General features: G+C 34.8%; 2 protein-coding genes across 2 annotated transcripts; both read right to left on the bottom strand.

The window, feature by feature from the left end:
• LOC130628580 (uncharacterized) lies at nt 1-15,627 on the bottom strand. The gene is made up of 21 exons (XM_057441542.1): nt 15,320-15,627; nt 14,491-14,625; nt 13,622-13,807; nt 13,002-13,211; nt 11,650-11,922; nt 11,205-11,351; nt 10,601-10,771; nt 10,225-10,395; nt 9,459-9,639; nt 8,932-9,083; nt 7,809-8,090; nt 7,288-7,581; nt 6,530-6,835; nt 5,586-5,774; nt 5,142-5,425; nt 4,301-4,392; nt 3,960-4,119; nt 3,493-3,559; nt 2,969-3,237; nt 2,237-2,393; nt 1-1,035 (listed from the first exon to the last, which is right to left on the bottom strand). Exons 1-21 carry the CDS (start codon nt 15,399-15,401, stop codon nt 776-778), a joined length of 4,068 nt encoding a protein of 1,355 aa, XP_057297525.1. The 5' UTR covers nt 15,402-15,627; the 3' UTR covers nt 1-775.
• A 1,495-nt stretch (nt 15,628-17,122) lies between these two features.
• LOC130628998 (myotubularin-related protein DDB_G0290005-like) lies at nt 17,123-23,015 on the bottom strand. The gene is made up of 7 exons (XM_057442080.1): nt 22,781-23,015; nt 22,249-22,533; nt 21,345-21,824; nt 21,054-21,116; nt 20,629-20,775; nt 19,361-19,464; nt 17,123-19,086 (listed from the first exon to the last, which is right to left on the bottom strand). Exons 1-7 carry the CDS (start codon nt 22,860-22,862, stop codon nt 17,704-17,706), a joined length of 2,544 nt encoding a protein of 847 aa, XP_057298063.1. The 5' UTR covers nt 22,863-23,015; the 3' UTR covers nt 17,123-17,703.
• Between the last annotated feature and the right edge of the window lie 263 nt (nt 23,016-23,278).

Raw genomic sequence — 23,278 nt, 5'->3', positions numbered from 1 at the left:
TTGTTTCCACAACAACAACTCCGTATCTATTAGCTGTATAAAAGTTTGGGCCTAAAACTGACTAGAATTGTTCATACCATGCGACGTAAAATCATATACGAAATAATTACGAGAAAAAACTATCATCGTCCTATTGCAGAAACATTTTTAAAGTTTTTAAAATTACTCGTAAGCCATAAAAGTCTATTCTCGGATCAATGAAAATGCTAAAACATTTTATTCAAGTATTCTTTAAATCTCAGCCACTATTACCTAAAACAAGATTTTGTTCTAAAAAGTTTCATCTTATGCTGTTTTTTTGTGTAGAAAAATTCAACTTTTCCTATTTTACGGAAATGGTGTAACAGGTTTGGCAGGTAAAATTCTCTGGAATTTGGAATTTTTTCTCTGTTTTCCATTCACCAGAACCAAGAGTAAAACTCATAGTTCTGTTGCATATTATAATTAAAGTTGTGTATAAAAATATAAAAAACTTATTTTCAAAGACTTATGAAACGTTTTGCTGATTTAAAATTTTGCATTTTTTAATCCAATTTAGGACAGAGGGGGGTGCCTAGAACATGCTCCTTTTTGTGCAATTGTCTGAAAAAATCATACTTTTTCACTCATTTCTGACAACAAAATGTCTACCAGCCTTGCCTTGTATTCGCAAAAATATATTCCTACGAAATACTTGAATTCGATCGAATTCACGAATTCTATTAAGAAATTTGTGAACGAAGCTATTCGCAAAAATTAAACTAAACTATATTACATGTGGAGTTCTAGAAAAGCGTCAAATATATAGCATATTAACGTCATTTACAGAAATAAACCGATCGTCGTACGTCTTGTAGTATTCATCTTGCAGCATAATCCGTTTCGGCAAGGATTGCGGTTGCATTTGCCACGATAACGGAGGGTTTTTAACGAAGCGCACTCGATCGTGTATTTGACGGATTTCCAAGAGATTATTATCTGTTTGAAATCGTTCTTTGAATTCTTTCAGCGCTTCCAATAAATCAAGCTGCTCCGATACTATGTAATTATACATACCTAAGTGAAATTAGGTGATAGTTTTTATTCAATTTTCTTTCACACAACAAGATAAAGATATATTGAATTTACATGGGACCGGAAGTAAGATAAAATTCACACCTTCTAAAATTGTAGGTTTAAGTTTGACAATAAGTGGAAAATTCCCAAACATCAATTTCACCTTCTTTTCTGTCGCAATTTTTTTATGGCATTTATTTTCCTAATGAACCTCAGGGAAGAAATTATTGCGCAAGAAAATGTTGCACAATTAAAGATTGCGAATTTGGCCAAAGTTCGCAATCTTTTCATTCGCAAATTCTAGGCAGGAATAGCAGTTCGCCATCTTTTATTCCGATATGAATTATTACGTTACTGGGGCATTTAAAAATACAGTTGACATCTTCCATCTCGAACTTTCGCGGAACCAGCGAAGAAGTTTCAGGTAGCTGCCAGTCAAGAAGGAAACATAAAAAAATTTTCATGCAACATATTTTATACGAAAATTTTTTTTATAGGGAGCCAAACGAAGTAATTCATTAAATAAACGAAGTGATAAATTGGTTGCATCCTATAATATTAAATTTAGTCTTATATTTATGCTTATATTCATATCCACTGGAAGTTTACAATTTTAACCTTTGTTTTTTTCTCAAAACGCCATTGAAAATGGCTGTATTTCTTCTTCATTTTTTTGCAGCTTTTTTGCAAAATCGATTAAGATGACGACATTGAAATTTAGATGTGGGTTGTAACAATTTTATTACAATGTAAACAATGTTTCTTCCAATATAATTTCTCAGTAAAATGATTGCATAAAAAATAAATTGTTTTCTAAGTATGTGCATCCTAAAATAAACGCCTCTCTCAATTAAAGCCCTCTCTCAAATAAACGCCCCCTTAAAAAGCACAGCGCGTTAGATCGATTATTTACTAGCTTAGAAAAGGAAAAAAAAAAATTAACATAATGTGTTTTTTTTTTGCGATTGATCAACTTTTTTCATCTTTGGCGGAATTTACTTTTTGCTATTTATTTATTTTAAAAAGTTGAATTTTGCGAAAATTTATTTTTGTTATAGGATCTAAAATCACAAAAACAAATTCCCAAAAAATTTGTTTCCGTAACACAACGTTTTTTAGCTCAATATAAAGCTTGTTACGTTTTGGCTTTCTGTTAAAATCATTGTATTTTAAAATTTACAAAGTTTAAACTACAACATACCCATGCTTGGATTCTTTTCTCTGATAAAGAAATACCAAACGGCATAACCAAACGCACCACCGACTAACACAGCCAACGTAAGTGCCCAAAGCATGGTGATAATTGTTTCTGATTCTGGGCTGAATATCGAAATAGTCTTGGGAGTACGAACTTCGACCTGAAGTAACAATTTATTAGTGAGCACTCTAGCTTGCTTCTTTAGCCCTAGAAGCAAGCACTCTAAAACTACTGGCTGCTTAGCTCGATTTAAGTTTGTGGAAAAGTTTATAACGAAAAGTAGTGCGGATGGAAAGTCTACAATTAAAATCCTAAGCGCTAAATAAACGCGCTTGAATTAAAGTTTTGAAAAATGCGTCAGATTTGACGTTTCAAACAACGCGCCAGAATTACTATTACAGAAAAAAAGCACGCAAGAATTAATGTCTAAAGACTTATTAACGGATAAATTGATTTTACCTCGGATGGTTATCCTCAATTCCTTGAACTTTGGCTAGTAGTTTCTTTAAAAAACATTTCTAACTCAAAATCGGGATAACCCGAATTTGCATATATCAAAAAATCTTTTCCGGTAAAGTCTAAACTATAATGCATGTCTTCTCCTTTTCAAAACGTTAATTCTGTCGAGATTTTCAAAACTTTAATTCTGGCGCGTTTTTAAAACATTAATTCTCCTTGTTTAACTTCGTTCTGGTCACTTAATCAGTAGGCAATGGAAGTGAGATCGCTACTTACTATCATTCTCTTTGCGTTATCACCAATCAATTTTAAAATCTGTATTTGATTGGCTCTTATGTAACTGTCGAAAAAGTCACGTGCGTTGTACATGTCTCCCGTCAGAACGAGACCGTATGATGACGGGTAATAAAGCATGTTCTTAGCTTCCATGTAGGACTGACTAAAGTCTTTGTTGGAACCAGCTGAAAATGCGTCCACTAGCAGTCCCTCTACTTCCCTTTTGTCTAACGCTTGCTGGATCTCTGTGAGGCTTGTGTAATTTTGTTCTAAGAAAAAATTCACTTTAAGCGTACTAATTTCTGTTAGTGGTGGTTCTGCTTCAGTTATTGCAAATATTTCGATAAATTCGAATATTTGTGAATATTTCGATAAATTCGAATATTTGTGAATATTTTTCCTTTATACACGCAAAAAGCATCATTTGTTGTTTGTTTTTTATTAGAAAGACGCAAGTTATTACATAGAAATAAGAAAGTCATTTGGAACTTTTGTCCAAATAGACAGAAAAGGTTTAGTCTCACTTTTGTTCACTTTTGCATTTCTCACTACCCCAACTCTGTACTCGTTTGTCCCTTCAACAGCTGCAATCTATAAAGAAAGAGTTCAATGATGGTTGTTTAGGCTTGAACACTGTATTGGAATAGCTTAACCATGAAGGTATTAAAGGCAAAATGAAATAAGAGTTTACCTGGTGGTCGGTAATACTTAGAATATAAGCAACAATAAAGCAACGCTTAGCCTATGCTGTGCAATATGCAATATGTGAACCCTATGACGTGTGCTTTTGCTGTATAAAATTTAGGACTGAATATTGGGCACATAGCATGTTCAGGTTGCTATGTACCTAGGTTGATGCTACGTCACGTGCATAACCTGTTCCTTTAAAATGAGCTTAGATTTGTTGCTAACCTTTGGGCACGTTGCAGACTGTTGGAAGGAAAATAAGTGACATGAGAAGTACTATTAGAAACTCTATTGAAAAACTCACTGATGCTCCGTAAAGGATTATATCATTTGTCTGCTCTGTTGCAGATAAGAGGGAAGTTGAAATTGTACCAACGAGCAATGATGTCATGATCAAACTGGTAAATGACCAAAAAAATGCTAAAATTCTGCCAGGTACTGTCACGAATGTCAAATCTCCATAACTAAATAAAAAGCTAGTTGTACTGAAACCACATCCTCTTTCGGCAAACATCTTGACTGATCCAGCAAGACACAATTTGGTGTGTTTTGCGACTGAAGAATATTTAACTTTTTTTCAATGCTGGCACAGTACACAAATAATCTTGTAAGTTTAACATTGATGTCTACATCCTGGATACTTACCCTACTGTGGCCATGGTGATAAACGCCAGCCAGGTTCCGTCCCAAACACCTCTTACAAAAGACTTGTCCATATCTGAGTTAAACGTACGCTCCTAAAGAAATAAGGAATATGCAAACCCTGAATTTGACTTTTTGTTTTGGCAAAGCCTAGTGTAAAAATCTTTGCTGCCACTAAAACTAGAAACAAATGACAAATAAAATTTTTGCATTCATATGTTTTACTTTTAAATTAGTACACGGACACATAAGTTTCTTATAAACATAATTGTTATACGCATATTTAGACTTATGTTAAGAAATCTTTCAAGCATGGCTAATTATATTGGCCAGCCTTGGCGAATGCTTCTGTATGTGTTTTTCTTGTTTTCTTGGTATTTCAATTAGACACGCTTAATTAACATCACTATACTGTTTGAACCTAGCTCTTCGGTGAAGTCTTTAGACACGTGTATTCTGCGGATTAAACCGACCGCTGACCCCCAAGTAGAGGTCATGTGGCTGTGTAAATATTAAGTCTTTATTTTTGGTTAAAATATACAGTCCTTTTATAAACGTTGGTTATCTTCAACACGCAACACCCATTTTTTATCAATGTTTACTTTTCCACTCTACTTCTCTCACCTACTAACCGCAACTGTCCTAATTCTTGCGTTGCGTAGAAACAAGTGTGTAAAAAGCGGACGGAAACTGAGGCCGTAAAATGGTGTACAGGTATACATACATGTCCATATCCCAACAATTTGTGTGTTTTTTTTGAAGGTTTTTGTCTGAAGAAGAAATAATATTGAAAAATTTGCTAAGTTAGGTGTGGTTAACAATTTGCATTCATGCACACACTTACCACAAACCACACAATAATACCAGCGAAGAGTACCACCAACACTAACAACATGATAAATGGCCAAACGCGAAATATGTTCTTCGCAATTCCAACGACCTGCTCTGCAACCGATATCTTTCGGACGATAAATATAGAACCGGGATGTTCAACAAAGGGCACGAAAGATCCACCAATGTATGTGGACAAATCACTCTTCGCAAGAACCGGAAAGGTCATAGTGGTGTAGTTATCAACATCCGCTAACATTTCCGGAAAGCTTCCTTTTTCTGAGAAACTTGACTTACCTGGAAAAATATAATTTGCATGCATAACACAAGAAGGCTAATAATAATAAAAAACTAAAAACCGTCACCAGACTTGCATGCACTACATCACTACTCCTAATGAGCTTGCGCAAATTTTTCGCTTTTGTGTATTAAAAATAAAATAAAATGCAGAACCAACCTGTTGTCTCTAAATTAATAGTAGTATAGAACGTTCTGTCTTTTAAGCAGCACACACCACACACACCACGAATTACTTGCTCCAAAATAGAAGGAAAAACACCAGCTAACTTCCCTGTTTCGTCACGATAAATATACGGAAGGAGCAACGCATAATTTCCAAATATAGTTTCAGGACAACGGCATGTTTCTAAAAATATGACGTGTGTATTAAGTGATATGCCGTGTGCATTAAGTGATATGACGTGTGTATTAAGTAATATGACGTGTGTATTAAGTAATATGACGTGTGTTTTAAGTGATATGACGTGTGTATTAAGTGATATGACGTGTGTATTAAGTGATATGACTTGTGTTTTAAACATCGTATAAAGAAGAAAAGTGCGTCACAATTTTTGACCAAGATCCGGGATGATAATTTTTTTTAATCATTTTTATTTTTTTATTATTAATTCCTTTTGTGCTTTAGCCGCTATACAATTAAAAAAAAAATTTTATTTAAAAAATAGTAAAATTTTATTAAATTAAATTATTAAAGGGAAACGTGACATCAGAGATGGCGCATTATAAAACGATCTTCATTATGCTACACTGCACGAGCTTTAACTTTCGATAGCATATCAACTTAAAATAAAGTATTGTTCATTGCATAATAAAACAATTTGTTGCACTGTTAGGATTCTTATTAGCTTAAAACTCACTTTAGCCTCGTTCTCAAAAAAAAATCTTTCAAAACGAGGATTTAGGCTTTAGCCTGGATAAGTTTCGGGCGTCCAGCCTATCTGCGCTGTCTCTATTCTCTCTATCTCTCTATCTATCTTCTCAGGCGATTTTAAAGATTCCGCCTTCGCTGGCGAAAATCAAACACAAATCACCAAAAATAAGACAAGTAACATTGAAGCCTCAGATAAACCGCAATTCATACGGGCAAATTATTTAACTAACCTGCATATAAAGGTTCGGAAACCACTCCCTCTCCAACATCATTATATCCATAGATAGTAATCTTATATTTCGCACTATATTGCAGGTGCTTAATCTCAACGCTCGATGCACTGGGATGGACATCGATATGCTGCATTGGTCCGTCCATTATTTCCTTATAACCCAAGGTTGACAATTGAAGCGTGAGTATGTATCCTCTTAAATCACCTTGAGCATGCTCCTCGTCAATTGAAGTCCATATAATAAACAAAGAGTTTGCACTTCCGGAACAATTTGAGTGAACGTTTCCTGGGGCTGCAGTGGGCGCTAAAATATAAATATTATGCAATAGAATATAGGTTTGATTTAATAGCGATAGAAAGTGCTTATATCTAAAAACTTATGGTTATCAAATACGCCCCAGAGAACGTTTTCGTCATTTTCAGTTATATTGCAATGTGATATTTAAGATGATTTTAGATGTTGTGTTTGTTCTTTGTGTTCATAAATTTAATCACCAATATTAGCTTGACTTTCGTGTTAATCACTAAGGTCAATAATCACAGACCATTTTGCAGCCCCTTTAATGTTTTCTGTTAAAATTTAAACGCTTATTTTTGGCGATGGTATCAATTTTCTTTATTTGCATCAATATGATGAAAATGACTTTCACTTTTATTATACAGTTTAGGACTCTATGGAATACCCTCGCTGGGATAGCTAACCAGTCTTTTTGAAAATGTAACTCAAACAGACAGAAGAACGAACGATTGACTTACCACTGGGCAAGGTCCTTGTCAAATTCCGCGCACATGGTCCCATACCAGTTGTACTTGTTGGGCAAACAGTTATGACGTACGTTGTGTCGGGTTCTAATCCCGTTAAAGTAGCCTGACGTGTTTCATAATCTACTGTTGAGTGGTTGGACGTTTTCTGTCGGGTTGAATTCCACTGGATGAAGTAGCCTACTGGTATGCCACCCATCTTGCCAAGTTCAACTTGTCCCCATTGTACAAAAATATTGAAAGACGATGATACCGAAGGTTCAAGATATAATGGTGGAGCTTCGGGTACTAAAGCAGTTTCTATTTGTTATTACTTCTGCGATTAACAATTTACTTGCCTATCCAAGACAGGTTTCTTGCTTATACAAACTGCAAACAAGCTTAAACATACCCGGCATAGTTTGTTGAGCGAGTCTGCCGTTATATAAACAGCTGCTTATGTTAAGCGTTAGCTATAGTAGAGGTAAACACCAGCTCAATGACACAGAATAAACAATCACAAACAATTACGTTACCTGTGGCCAGTGTTGACGCGAATGTTTCTTCACTTGCAATGCCCGTTGCTTCGTCTGAGTATGCTGCTACTCTCATGATATACTCTGTTTTAGCTTCAAGGCCGACGAGTTCAACTGAGTTATTGAATGCTGGCTTGACTTTGAATATGTCTTGCGGATGAGAAACCATTCTGTAAAACACAAGGTATCCCAATACGTTCTTATTGTTAACTGCATCCCAGCCAACATAGATTCTGGAATACGTCCGTCCAGTTGCAACAATGCCTGTTGGTGCTGGAGGAACTGAAACAAAAGGGAATATAGAAGAAGTGTTGTATCTGGAATAGCGTAGCCATCCATTTCGTTACTGTTTTCATTCTTGGGTATTTTTCTCACATACAGTACAGTTTCTGCATAAAAAAATAAAAGCAACGAACGAGTCTGGCTTTTCAATAGTGCAGCAAAATTAGAAAAAAAACGACAACAAAGTAGTTTAATGGAAATCAAAAAGCAGTTGCACAAAATCGAATCAAATTAATTTAAGTGAAATATGAAATAATTGAGGGCTTAGCAGAGATGAATAGTTATTATATTTTTCTTGCAGCTTTTAAAGTAGCTAAGTTTTATTCCACTGTAGTCTCACAGTTTTAGTTCTTCTTAAAAAAAGTTAAAAAATGGCACACATACCAATCTCTTTAATAATAGCCGTATTTTGTCTGTCTGTCCGCGAAAACCGCGTCCTGCTACAGAAACAGGAAATGCGATATATAAAGGACGGGCGACCCCGTGGATTTTTCCACGGGTTAACGGCTATTCCCTATAATAATAGCCGTCGTTGGTCTGTCTCTGCATGGACCCCCCGCTGAGTTGGAAAATGATGTTACGGAAATACGAATATCAAATGCGATATATCTTTATCCACTTTGTTACGACGGGTGAATATAATGGACGGGCGAACCCGTGGATTTTTCCACAGGCAACAATTAGTTAGATATAATAGTATAAAAAACTGGAACACGTATTTTCATTGGAAGAGGTAGTATGAAAAACTGGAACACGTATTTTGATTGAAAGAGATAGTATGAGAAAACTGGAAAATTTATTGCATTGGAAGAGATAGTGTGAAAAAAAAGGTAAGACATACTGTCATTGGATGTGATAGTATAATCTCCATTCTCGCACAGAATCATCTTGTTAATACTACCAGATATCTCAATAGCATCTTGTAGCAAGGAGAGCTGCGAGGAATTCATGAGTTGAAAAAATACTCTAAAGGTTGCAACCACTGGGCTGGAGCTATAAAAAAAAAAACATCGATATATAAGACTTCCTTTTCAAGGATTTGTTGCATTTTTAATTTTTGACCTAACGTTCCAAAAAATATTTTTTTTAAAAAAAGTGTAATAGTTAGATGAATCTTCGGTTAATATGTCACTGGAAAGTAGCTTGATTTCCTGGTTTTGATTATGGTTTTTGGTTTCAGACGCTTTAGGTGTGAAGAAAAAAGCATACAAACGTTCAAACCTTTTAGGGAACCGCGTGCTATTAGGAGAGAACCGCGTGCTCTTAGGAGGGAACTGCGTGCTCTTAGGAGGGAACTGCGTGCTCTTAGGAGGGAACCGCGTACTCCTAGGAGGGAACCGCGCGCTCCTATAGGACGAGGCATGTTACCTTTGTACACTCAGCAAAATGACATGTAAGGAATACTGTTCGAATATTGTCAGCTTGAATACTCCTTTCACATTTTCTTCAATCTTCTCTTGGAAATTGTTGAATTCTATAGATTGCTTGTCAGCGTAGTCACTTTTGTACGTTTCGTGTTGAAAACAAGCCGTAATATCTGTTGACACACCTATGAGGTTGGTTCATACATATTACTAGTTCCAAAGTTCATTAACACAGCCTTGAATGCACGAGAACAACTGAAAATATTAAAACAATATGCCGGAAAGATTTGGATGGAAGTTTAATATCATGTTGCTCTTTTGGAATTACTCTAATAGACTCTTAGTTAACCGTATTGAAGGTTCACCATATTGTAGTATACACAAAATGGCAAAACTACTAATTTTTTGCTCGAATACCCTGCTCTAAACGAAGAATGTGTTTGCAAAAGAAACCATTTCTGGTCACTTTCGTCTAACAAAAATAGAAGTCTTGTGAGAAAAAACTATCTGCAGTTAATGAAATAGAAATATGCTTGCTCGTGGTTTATATGTATTCTGATAACTATTTTTTTACATAATAAAATTTTACACCATCCGATATAATACGCAGTTAATTTTTCATCTATTTTTATTAACTGGTTTTCAGGAATTTTAATGATTTTTTCTTGAACTATTGGAATATTTTGCGGGAAATTTTTTTTGCGAATTTGCTTATAAACCACAAACGTTTACCTTAGGAATATATAGATATTCAACATTGTTATTGTTACCTGGACAATCATGCATGTTGCAAGGATATCCTTCGCTCTGTCCACCACGGCAATTATCACCTCCATATAGAGGTCTAGGATCTTCACAAAATCGATACCGTATACGTCTTCCTCCCCCACATGGGCTGTTACATATGTCAAATTCTGACCAAGGCGTCCATACCCCATCAACTGATCAATGTAAAAAGAAAGTATATGCTTATATGACGAATAAGAAGGTGTTCTTTCAAAAAACAAAAAAACAAAAACGATATAAATATTTTATGAAAATAGTTTGTAAAAGTGTGAAGTGACCCTTATTTAAAACGAGAGAAGATACAAAGAAGTTCACGCGAATAAAATCGAAATATTTAAGAGGGTGTTTCCACACTTATACCTTTACAAAACACAACATTGCACATTTCGTATTCCACGTTTTCACCGTAGCAATCGCGTCCCAGATATTTTGGCGCAGGATTGTCGCACGTCCTGCTGCGATGCATTGTGCCACCATCGCAAGGAACAGTACAATTTGTCCACGTGCTCCATTCGGAATAGCCACCATGTACTAAGATTGAAGTTAATTCAATGTTAAATCAAGGGGAAAGAGATGCGTTTCGAATTACACAACACACTGATGGTGACAATATAAAACATTGAGAAGTTATCAAAAAACAAAATTCTGTTCGAGAATGACATTTTGTGGATATTTAAATATGGAGGTAATAAAATTGCGACTTTTTATACCCTCGATCTGTCCACAAGTCGTAAAATTTTATACCCTTAGATTTTTTTTATTGTCCTGGTAATCATCACATATCATAATTATTACATTTTCAACTGTGTAAAATCACAGAAATAGCAACATTAACAACAGTATACAAGCAGAGAGAAGTCTGCTCTGATTGGCGGCAGTAAAAACCTTCGCCTTTTAAAACATTAAACACCGACAAAACTTTGTGCACGCTAATACACATCAGCTTCGACACTATTTAACTTACTGGGGCAATGGTGTGTATTGCATTCGTGATATTCTTCACTTAGCCCTGTGCAAGTACTGACACATCTTCTCGTTCGTTTCTTTGTTCCTCCTCCGCATTCTTTTGAGCACTCACTCCAAGGTGTCCAGTTCGTATAACCAACATCATCTAAAAAAACATAGTAAATAAAAAAAAAATAGATAAATAAAAATAGAATTATTGTATATAGGAACTTGCCAATTCGGGAAAATAATACACCAAAAAAATAACTTTCATACCCGCGAAAACCGATACCTTTATAATCCAGTACTTAAAAAAATATTATTTTTTTCATTTACTCAAGCAGATGATTGTATGCCTTAGGGAATTTAATTTTCGCGAGAGGAAATCGACAGAAGCTTACAAATTTCGCGAAGATAAACTTACGTGAAAATTAATTCCCTTAAGGTATCTATAAATGCCTTACCTTGAGTCAAACAGAAGCAAACTCTTCTGATGTCATCTTTCAATCTTTCATACCTCGCATTACCTTTTATGTCGCAACTGAACGATTCTGGCTTATAACCGTCTTGCAGAAACACGTAGCCTGCACATAAACTGGAGGATACATGGTAGGATGGGTGCCATTCTTCAGTCCATAGTTGATTGTCGGTAATGTCTTTTGTACAGTTTAGACCGAAATAATTCTCGAAAATAGTCAGACTGTTTCCAGTAGACAAAATTGGGCTGCAGAAATAACCTAAACAAGAGACACAACGTGAATGCTTAATCTTCTGATTGGGTGGGTGGTGCACAAATGGCAACAAGCTAAGAAATTTACAGCGCAATCAAATCATTAGAAGAAATTCTTAAAAAAATATTTCATGTTAGTTGATAACAATTTGGATGGCGAATAGTAACTTCGATTCCTCATTGGGCAAAAATAATGTCGGAAAAATGCAACGAATTCTTTCGAAGAAGGGGGGTGGGAGGAGGAAATTTGTCCCACAAATAATGTATTCGAACATTGACTTAAAATTATACACCAGAGTTGTTCAACTCTTTCCCCCTTGTTTTTTAATAGCACTTTTTTGCTACGCTACATGGTGCTGATACTTAGTGTCTTTTTATATTTATCTATTACACAACTGCATGCCGACTTTTTAGGTCCCATACCTTTCAGAACCTTAGATATTGGTCATTATCTTCTCAAAACTACCTCTTGAATCGTTAGGACTTAAAACTCACAACACAACTTCAGTTTATCAAGAATTTTTTTCGATTTCACTCGTTTGGGCAATTTTTTGCGAATTATGTTAAAACCGGAAAATAGCTTTTTTCGCTTATTGAAAACTTTAAACAACTGAAGCAGATCGTGACACTTTGAACAAATTTTAAGCTTCTGATGAAGTCACAGAAGAAGTGCTGACACAAGCAAAAGATAATTGATGCCATTTTGTTCCTTACATGACTAGGTATAAGCGTTCCAATTTGACACCAGTTACAAAAGCCTATCCAAAGTTATGCAGAGGGTGGAATTTATTCGAAAATACCCAAATAGGGTAAAAGTCTTTTTGCCGTTCCACATACACCAGTAATTGGGAAAAATGTAAAAAAAAAATTAGAAATAGTATATTTTTTCAACGAAAGTTTCGTCTGCTATTCCTTTGTTGATAAAAAGGGCCTTTTAATTTCTGAAACTTTGTTATTTATTTTCAAAGGAAAGTCGACATATTAAACATTTAAAAATGGAGATTACAATTCCCAAGCTGGTAATTATCACTGTGTTCTAATCAAAGCATCAAAAAGTCAAAAGATAGAAAATTAATAATGGTTTACCAATTTTTATACAAGTAGACGAACAGCTATCTCCTGGTTGAGCTAATTTAAAACCAGTACATTCCTTTACTTTGCAGTGTCTTTCTTCCTCCTCTTCTACTGTTTGACACACAGACTGCAATTTGCAATCTCGATGGCGATGCGCTTCACCATCACCACATGCTGTGCTACATTGTGACCACTCACTCCATTCAAACCATGGACTTGGAGCTGAAATTTATTAAAGGAATTTAAATTGTCACCACGGAGAACATTAATCTTAAAATATTTCTGCATGTCCCCCACCCCACCCCAGCTTCTTCTGGCCCACTTATTAAATTATTAAGATGCGCAATATATTTAAGTCATTCGAATCCATCCAATGGACTTTTGCTTGCAATTATGTAACCTAAAGCTTTCTTAATATTATCAAAATTGAATTTCTCACATGCAAAAGCATAACGGTAATCAACTACCTTAGAGGAAATTCCCAACTCAGGATAAACTCAAATTAATTACTCAAAAAACACCCTGAATTCAAATTGACCAAATAAGCACAAGATCAGTCATATTTTAATTTGTAACTTAGCGATAGCGTAAACATAGGACTGAAAAGTTTAGTAATGCTACAACTTACTCACTTGTTGTTGGTAATGAAGTTGTTGTTGTCGTTGTTGTCGTCGTCCTTGTTGTTGTCGTTGTAGTTGTCATTGTAGTTGTCGTGGTTGTTGATGTAGTGGTTGTCGTTGTTGGTGGTGGCGGAGTCGTTGTCGGTGCAGGCGAAGTTGTGACGACTGGTGTGGCAGTAGGAAAGGTTCCACACTTCACTAAAAAATAAAGTTTTTCGTTAGATATTACGCTAAGATTTATTTATAAATGGAAAAAAGTAAAACATTTAAAAGCTAACCCTTACCATACTTGATTAGTGTTGCAGTTGAAGAAAGATTGAGTAGAAATAAGTTGCTAATGTCGAAACAAAGTTTTAAAATTCAGATCTGTTAGTTCTCTTTTTTTTAGATTTTTTTGTGAGTTTGACCTAGTTAAACGGTTGTGTCGCAAAAATAGACGATTATATTTCTCATGAAAATACCAGTTACGCGTATAAAAAATTCATTGAAAGAGCCCTGCTTTCCCAATACATTGGTTTCGCCAATTTTTTATTTTTTTATTTTTTTATTTTTTTATTATTTAAAAAGTCGGGGGAAAATTTCGTCCGGTTAAAATTCCGTCACTTTTGAAAAATAAGTCACTCCTCCCCGACCAATTTTTCAAATAAGTCACTTTTCCCCCATATTCATGTAGATAGCCTCACAAGGGAATTGGAATCAATTTTTTTATTATTTATCTATGTATGTTTTTCATAAAAAAAAAAAACGAGAATAAGTACAAAAATCTAGTCTAAAACAATTTTTGTTTCCAATATGTTTTTTATGTCCCCGATCCTTTTTTTTGTAAATATATAACCACAAAAATGTATTAATAATAAGCTATATATGTAATTCCAACTAACTTTGAACGATTTGATTTCTTACTCCGACGCATTTCCGAAAGATGACATCAAAATTGTCATCGAACGTCACACAGTAGTCTCGTCGAAAAGCTCGTAATTGAGAAGTCTCCGTTCGAACAAACCCACCAGTGCAACCTAAACAGTGGACGATAAAAAGTTCATCTTCGGATGAAATCATGCTCACTTTTTCAAGTTAACTCCCTGTATTAGGATTGAATGCTTACAAACTTCTGGAATATAAATTCATGAATTTGCGTAAGCTTGCACAGATACGCTGAAAGTAGTTTTGGTTGTGAAATTACTGGCGTTTGCTAAACTCGCTCATTACTCATTTTATTGAATTCCCTAGCCTATTTAGAAAATTGGTGCTAGTTTATTTTTCAGATTCTAAATTTCCTGACATCATGTGGAGTTTATGTAAGAATATAAGGAGGGTGGCACTTCAAACTGTCTGTCATGTGTAAAAAGTCCCCCTAGAAAGCCCACGTTAAAGAGGGTTAACTTAGAAAACGAATATGCAAGAGCTTGTAAGATATTGGCAGTATTGGCAGTTCTTTTATGTTCGGCAAAAAAGGGCTCTGCTTCAAGACTGCAATTATTTCAAAACTTATCTTTTAAATTTACGACTCCAAAATTTGTGATTACGTAAACAAAGTATCTAAAAGAAGCACAGGTTGAATTTTGTTTATTTTGAATAAGGTCAATAACATGGAAGTGTTTACAACTAGTTTTTCATTCTCGACTATACGTCTGGGTCCATGTAGCGGCACAACGTATTGAATACACATTCGACTGGTAAGTCACCAAGGTTTATTAAAACGATACTTACTTGAGCCTAACCTCACATATATATTATCCCAACTTGTTGACTCAGCAGGGTGATCAATACATAAATTAGTTTCCAAATTCATAAAAATATTCGCACCAATTGCTGTGAAGGAAGCGGCAGAGCAACAATCGTTTTTAACTGCAGATAACTCGTATGCATGAAGCTTAGTACCGTTCGTGCTGGTATTTTGTAAATTGTATGGTAGGATGCAACGAAGATCACTCAGAGAGTCCGTCAAGTAAAAAATATCTAGAAAAAGGAATTGAATACATAAGAAACGTAGTAGTTTTTGTATCAACCGCTTAAAACAAAAAAGAACAAATTAAAAACATGTAAAAGACAGGGCTTTTTCCTTCACGATAAAAGTCTGAACACAATATGTACTCCGTATTAATCGACAACCCTACAACCTGAACTTTTCTCTGTTTTAAATTGATAGGCATTTTCCGTTTTCTCATGACTCAATTATCCTATTTTCCCCTTCTTTTTTTTTCGAAAAACATTTTCGGTTTGATCTTTCCCTCCCCATATGGAATTCTCTTTTCTTATATCGAAACTTTTTTGCCTTCGGGTTGAAGATATGTCGTGAAGAAACCTATTTTGAATTCGGTACAAACAACAAATAAAGGCAAAATGTCAACATTTGATAAATTAACAAAAGAAGCTGATTTCCACACAAAAGTCTTCGTTAGTACTCAAAACAGCTTTCCTGATGGTTGCAAAACAGAGAAAAAGAAAACATCTGTTATGATGTTAGTAAAAAGTAAGTAAAAACTGGTGAAAATATAAGGAAACAGATGAATACAAGCAAAAAGAGATACAATCACATTTATGTAATTATCTTTCTTCCTTCTGCTTAACAACCATTTTGACATTTTAACTCGCATTGGTTCATTTAGCAAAAATCACTTATTAAGTGCTTTATAAATTTTGTCAATAATTAATTCTTCGACGCAGCGAGTTCTTATACATACAAGGAATGGAAACAGTGAGGCGATAGACACTGACGTTCGATCTACTGTATTATTAATGACGATATTTTTTAATGTGATTCTCTAAATGAAATGTTATACATTGTTAACATTCTTTTTTATCAGAATCATGCTTTTTTTATTTAAGCTGTTGAGCTGAGTTTTGTTGAGTAATGTCGCCTTTTGTAATAAAAACGGCTCATTTTTTAAGCTAAGAATATTTAGTATGAGTTTTGCCCAAACAATATTCATGTTGAAACTCAAAAACACTCTTCTGATTAAAAAAAACGTGTATTATTCTAAAAATTTCTAAAAATTGGGGTAATCGGGCCTTGCCGATTCTTTTAAAAAGAATTATTTCATAAAGGAAGTTTATAGTTTTGTCTACATTTTCACATAGAGTTACCTTCTCTACCTTATGTTGTACAGGAGTAAAAATTACACTCTGGATTCAATTTATTTTATTTTATTTATGTAAGTTCATGTTTAAGCAACAGGACACTGTAGAATGGATCATGCTACGACTATTTCACGTTAGTTTCTTATGGAAGTAAGAAAAAAATTCAGTTTCTGAAAAAATAAGCCTAAAATTTAAACTTTGAAAATCAAAGGGCTTCTTCTAGTTACACGAAATGGTCATAGACTATTAATGATAAGAGGTCAAACAACACAAAATTTTAAATTTTAATTCTTTCCCGTTTAACGGTTTAACAAAGCTCACGTAGATCAAAAAACAAATTCTTAAAAGAATATTACCAATTTGAAAATTGTAGCTATTCCATTTTTATATAAGATTTATTATATAGAAACTGACGAAACGAAGTCAGGTCTATCATTCTATAATAGAAGAAAATTACAAAAATAAAGTTCTACAACATTACTACAACCGATCATAAACAACTCGTTTTTAGAGGTCAAATATTTTATAACAATATCTATGTAATAGCTAACATAAAGTAAAAAGCTTTATATAAAAAGAATAAAATCAATAGACATTAATAAATTTAACAATAAATAATTATTACTTAAAATTTGTAGAATAGCATTTCACATATAAGTTTTATGTGTTTGTTTGCACTTCTCTATAGTATATTTAAACAAATAATTCTCTTCTCATTCCATACCAGCTTTAGAGAATTCGCATTTTTATCAATTCACCATTTTTTCATTATCGTTTTATACCCTTTTCTTTTTAGGTTTTTATCTTCCTTGGTTTAGGAGGTTAGTTTCTAGCTCAATGCAACTTACTCAGTTTTCTTTCTTTTATCTGTTTTTATACCTTTCACCAACGCTCAATTTTTTTTATTCGTAATTGAATCCAAATAATGTTGCTTCTGTGCCTCAGCTTAATGGAAATGTTCATGTCATTATCTACAAATATGCATAATTTAGACTTTATAGATAAATAAACTTTTAGGGAGTAGCGATGACTCTGCTCATATCCCTTATTTTGTCCATTAATTTTGGACCGCGTTGACTGTTTATTAATGGCAAACTCATTTTGCTTCTTTCAATAGGCTTGGCACTCTTTATTTTGTCGCTAGTGTCTCTTTTGCCATGTCTTAGCAAATTTAAATGTCGTTTTTTATGTTTTTTTGTTATCACAGATTCGTCCGTCTCTCTTTTTACATGTCTTTTTTCCTTGATATGACGCTTCTGTAGGCTTGCCATAAGGAGATTTGACTTTGGATCGTTTACTATGGTAGATCCATATCCATTCAAACTTTGCAAGGCAGCGACTAAAGACGTGTCTACAGGAATTTCTTGCAAAGCTGGGTTTGCTAAGCTAGCTAGGAAAGTCTCTTGCGCATATTCTTGCCCGTTCAGTAAGCTTATATCGGGGATTTGTTTTGCGTTTGAGCCATCTTGAAGTGTGTTAGTTGACATAGCATCTGTTATAGTTGGTACAATTGATTTGGTTGCTAGAACGGCATCAGCAAGTGAAGTAGTAACAGGAGTAACGCCATTTGGTTGACCAGGAGCAGTGACGAGTAATGTCTTTTTTGGAGATGTAATCATTTCTTTCTTTAAAATTTCGTCTGGTTTCTGAACCGGGATTGGTATATCGGATTTTGCAACAATATTTTCTGTCGAGACTGCATTAACCGCTGGCGGCATGTTGCTGAGGGGATTTTCGGATTCTGATGCAGTTTCAGTTGGTGTAACAAATGCAGGCTGGGGCACATGGTTATTTAAGGTAAACGTTGGATTACTCAGAATATCTGATCTAGTCGTTTCCTTCATTACTGGAGTTGATTGACTTTCAGCAGCGCTTGCTGCAACTGGTGCAGTGGCGACATTCTCATGTTGGGGAAATGCACCAAAAAGCTGAGAAGCCTGATTGGTTTGTTCAATAAAGGCGCGAGTGTCACCAGATAGCATATTTAACTTGCTCATAAAGCTTGGTTGGTTTGCGTTTTGCACAACAGGTGCTTCAGGGATTGTACTCTTTTTAACTGCTAGTTGACTCGTAAACGATGCACTTTCCTGTTCCTTAACCGCTTTTCCATTATTAGCTTCTTTATTCTCCGAAGATCCGGTATCTCCATTTGCGGGACTAATAAGTGAACCAACAGTATTACCTGTAGCTGTATTGGCTAAGTTAGATTTTGCTACTTCTGTATTTTCAGTGTTTTTTTCTGCAGCAGTTTTTCCTTCTTCTATTTTACCAGTTTTTGGAGTTTGTATGTTCATAAATGATTTAACTGCATCGGGTATTCCGGCAGGTTTGCCTTTAGTAACTGGTTTTTCACCAAAGCTGTTGCTTCTCCAGCGTGCAATGACCGCATTGGCTTGCTAAAAAGAAAACAAATTTAAAAAGCCAAATTTTTAATAATATTTACGCACAGAGTACCATTCCGACTTTCTCATTGGTTTAGTTTCGAGTAACGTTTTTCAATACTTCATTGTTTGGAAATTGCATTGGTCAATAACAACTGAAATTTCTGCCATCTTATATTGATTGTCGTAATAGGGAATTAGCATAAATATTTTCAGGATATTACACAAAATAGACAAGATAGCAATCTCCATCCATGTTAAAACAAAAATAATAGGATTATTTCATTACTTCTTTTGCTGTGGGTTTGAAGGACTTCATTGATGTTAAAGCATAATTATATGCTTCTTGTTGAATTACATTCTGAGTTGCAACAGCCTCTCTTTGCATAGGAGCTAAAAAAGAACAAAGCAAATGATGTAATTTCTCGTTGATGGTGTTATTTTATATAGAGAATTATAGTCTGGGAGCAAATGTAAGCTGTTGAAAGCTTCTTTGATAGCCTTTTACATGGATTAGAAAAAAAGTTTTCCCGAATGAGATTTCAAACCGCAATGAAATTTTATTTCTGTGTTTATTGTAGTTTTTAATATCGGAATTTGAAATCTGCACATGCGCCATACCGGTGTACACATGTGCAATAGCTTTGTACACGTACACAATTACAATGTGCAAATGCGAAATCATTTCGGGTTAAACATTTTATGGAAGAAATGTATTTTCATTTGGGTCGTTTTAACCGCCATGAAATCCACACTAGAGGGAGTTTTATTTCGCCCAAAGTCATGAAAACACTAGTCGTGGGCCTGTGAAGATAATCAACAGAAATTCGCCTATCGCTACTTGCAGCTACCATTTTTGCTGAAAGTCAGACAGACGCACGTCGAGCATTATGATCTAGGTATATAAAGACCAGGCAAAAGAAGAAATAAAATCTTCTTTTCGCCCTCTAAATAAAACTTCATGTAAATGCGTCCTTAAGAAAAGACTGTTTGATCATCATACATGCTTTACACGCACACATTGGTATCATTGTTTAAAATTGTTTCGAAACAGTTAAATTTTTTAAAACTTTTTTGGTTCGCGTCACAAAATAACACATAATAGGAGAAAATTGCTTCATAATGTTTTCATTCTGTATAATTTAAAATCATATGTCAGGGTAGTATTGACTCATAAAAGCAACACTGTTTTTTTTTATAAAAAACAACCTAAATAAACGTTGTCTATGATAAGACAACCAGTTGAAATCCACAACATTCTCATTATAGTGTATCTCCTATATCAGTAACCATATCCTGTTCGATATGGTGGCGCTGCAGCTTCATTACGTACCCCCCCCCTCCCTCACACACACACAGATACAAAGTTATTTAATGACTTCATGCTAACAGGTGGACAAAAATGCATGAAATAATAAAGCAGGAAAGTATGTCTGAATACCAGCGGACCCTGGGATAGTATCTTGTGTAAAAATTGTTACTTGAAAATGATTTCCCTATCAACACACACTACTTGCAAGTAAAGCAGACTAGTTCAAGCATTTATTATGTACATACTGGTGTTTGCTAACTGTTGGCTAACTTCTTCGTTTTTCTTGCAGATCTTGAGTTCTTTTAAATAATCTTTAAGCGTCAATTCACCGTCTGTGTATTGCTTCACTAGTTTACCACAATTTGGAGGAATATTTTTCGGCACTTCATAATCTAAAAGTCAACATAATGTCTGGTAGAGGTCACAAGATAAACTTTGGAACTTAGAAAGCTAGATTTTTGAGAATAAAAAGTGCGATTGAAAATAGAATAGTTTGTTAAAGGGTGTATTAGTTGTGCAAGGCTATGAAGATAGTGAAAGCATGCAATTACTCAGGGACAGTTCTCGTATTGTTGTCGTACGATATATTTTTTGTCAGCTCTTTGTGAATAGGGTGTAAGGGTACAAGAGTAATTGATCAAAAAAATTATTACAGTTTGTTGTTGTGTACCTGCATGACTAGTTTTGTTCTTCGCAACTGCTTCTGTCCCCTTTTTTTCTTTACTTGCCAAAGCTAGGTAAGTTTAACAGAAGAACATGATAAAACTATTAAAGTAATACAGCTACTGTCTAATGCAGTATATTCAACTTCAACAAATGTGTGCTTCAATGATTATAAAAGTGAAAGAAAAACATACAGGACTGTGTATAAGCTTATAATTGCATTTTTCATGTGTAAATTGTGAAAAAATGCCAAAGACAAAAAAAAGTTGTATCAGAAAAGAACGCCATAAGTATTTACCTGTTTCTTTTTTCTTCTTGCTGTGTTTCTTCTCTTCTGATTCTTCTTCTTCGTTTTCAAACAACTGCGCTAAATCCGCCTGACTTTCAATCGTGCGGTTAAGTAACTCTTCAGTTTGTTTGGCGATATCAGACCTGCTTGCACCACTCTTAAAAATGGCTAACAGCTTCTTGACAGGAATATTAGCTTCTTGAGCTATTCTACCGACAACTTTTGTGTTGTTCTTGATAGCGGACCAATCAATGCCTTCCATTTCGCTCGTGTTGTTTACAGTTTTCTTTTCGCTTTTTTTCGCATGATGACGATGATGTCGGTGGTGATGGTGATGGTGATGATGATGGTGATGTGAGGTTGTTGTGTTCGTTGGAACCACGACCTCTTTTTTCTTTTGTTCTTCTACAGGTGCTTTTGGTGGCTCTACCGCGGTAACTTCTCCGTCACCTGACTCAGCTCCTGATCCTGACAAATCCTCAACTTCCCCTATAATGTCGGGCAGGTAAAATTAGCAAATACAACCTACAAACTTGTCTGAGCAAAAGTATACGCGATAGACAGGTATGCTCTTTACAAAACGTTTGAACTTTCAAGCAGTCGGCGTTTTAAAAACATATCTGCGACTGACTCTTATAACTCTTAAGTTATCACAGAATTAACAGCGAGAAAAAGTTGCGTTGCCATTCAAAATAACAGTTAATCACAATTAATTTTGTTTTTTGTCGTACTTTTTTAAATGAAGAAGCAGAAATAGTAGGGCGGCTTTTTTAATAATAAGCGCAGAGCCTCATTTAGCCAATGTTGTTTACGTGTAGGAAATTCGGTGAAGAACGCTTGCTGAACAACACAAGGAAAACAACAACAAGCAAACAAACAAATAGACAAACAAACAAACATTAACACACAAAACCTGATCCATTGTCATCTTGCAGCATTGGCATTTTGTTATTTTCAGTAACAGCTCGAAGAGACGCCATTTGATCTAAGGTTTTTTCAACTTCTGACTTCCTTGCTAATTCCTCTTGATGAACTTGATTCAAAGCCGAGGCAACGGTTTGTAACGCGTTCATGGAAATCTTCTGCAAAGCAGCCGCCACTATAGGATGGTTTAAAACTTGGGCGGTTGATTGCAACGCCTGTCCAGCTATAGGTATACTCAAAGTTCGTTTTGATTTTGCTGCTGTAATTTCATTTTCTAAAAGGTGAGTAATATTGGGATAGACAAATCTCTTACGTTGAACTAATCGTACGTAGGAAATTCAATACGGAAAAGTTAAACTAGCTACAGGGAGAATTTATTTCTGAATACGCGCGTTTGATATGACAATACCTTAATTTTTTCAAATATATATCTGATGCGGTTCACACATATATTAATTACATCGTTCTTGTTTTTCTTAGGTACAATACATGCATTCCTGTGAAAATTATTCCAAACTTACCGTCTTTTATGTTCTCCTGCGGTAAAGCTAACACGATGCTGCAACTTAAACAACATACAACCAACACAATAAACACTTTCATTACTGCTAGTTTTTATTTAACTAATTTTTATTTATTATTGTCAATTAGATGTTATTATTTTGCATAAATTTACCTAGATGAGGTTTTTTTTGCAGAATTCACTTTCTGTATGAAAAATATCACCTAAGTTAGTTACTGTTAGTTTAGATCGAATGTTTGATCATACTTCGCCGAACAAACAGTTACGCGCGAATGGTTCAAGAGAACTGCCAAATTCGAACAAGAATAATCACACCAGACTTCACGTTCTATATCAAACCATTTGTTTTAACTTCATATATTTCTTTTTGCTATTTTTTCGCGGTTTTAAACTTCCTGCTGCAGTAACGAGCTAACTTTCTTTTTAGAGAGATTATGTCTTAAAGTCTTGCTGTGTTTCGAAGTTATACAGAAAGTGAGAATAACTCTCTGATACG

Source organism: Hydractinia symbiolongicarpus, chromosome 15, assembly GCF_029227915.1.
Source record: "Hydractinia symbiolongicarpus strain clone_291-10 chromosome 15, HSymV2.1, whole genome shotgun sequence".
NCBI classification, from domain to species: domain Eukaryota; kingdom Metazoa; phylum Cnidaria; class Hydrozoa; order Anthoathecata; family Hydractiniidae; genus Hydractinia; species Hydractinia symbiolongicarpus.
Note: the sequence above shows the minus strand (reverse complement) of the source record. Positions and strands in the feature narration are given on the sequence as shown.

Bases quoted from the DNA above. Each gene is read 5' to 3' on its own strand.
- LOC130628580 (XM_057441542.1), bottom strand. From the start codon at position 15,401: ATGAATTTGGAAACTAATTTATGTATTGATCACCCTGCTGAGTCAACA. The intron at 10,772-11,204 runs GTAAGTTAAATA...CTTCAATCTTAG, and splicing joins CAATACACACCATTGCCCCA to TACATGGTGGCTATTCCGAA. The intron at 3,238-3,492 runs GTGAGACTAAAC...ATTTTTTCTTAG, and splicing joins AAATGCAAAAGTGAACAAAA to AACAAAATTACACAAGCCTC.
- LOC130628998 (XM_057442080.1), bottom strand. From the start codon at position 22,862: ATGAAAGTGTTTATTGTGTTGGTTGTATGTTGTTTAAGTTGCAGCATC. The intron at 22,534-22,780 runs GTAAGTTTGGAA...CTCACCTTTTAG, and splicing joins GCAGGAGAACATAAAAGACG to AAAATGAAATTACAGCAGCA. The intron at 19,087-19,360 runs GTAATGAAATAA...TTTTCTTTTTAG, and splicing joins TCAAACCCACAGCAAAAGAA to CAAGCCAATGCGGTCATTGC.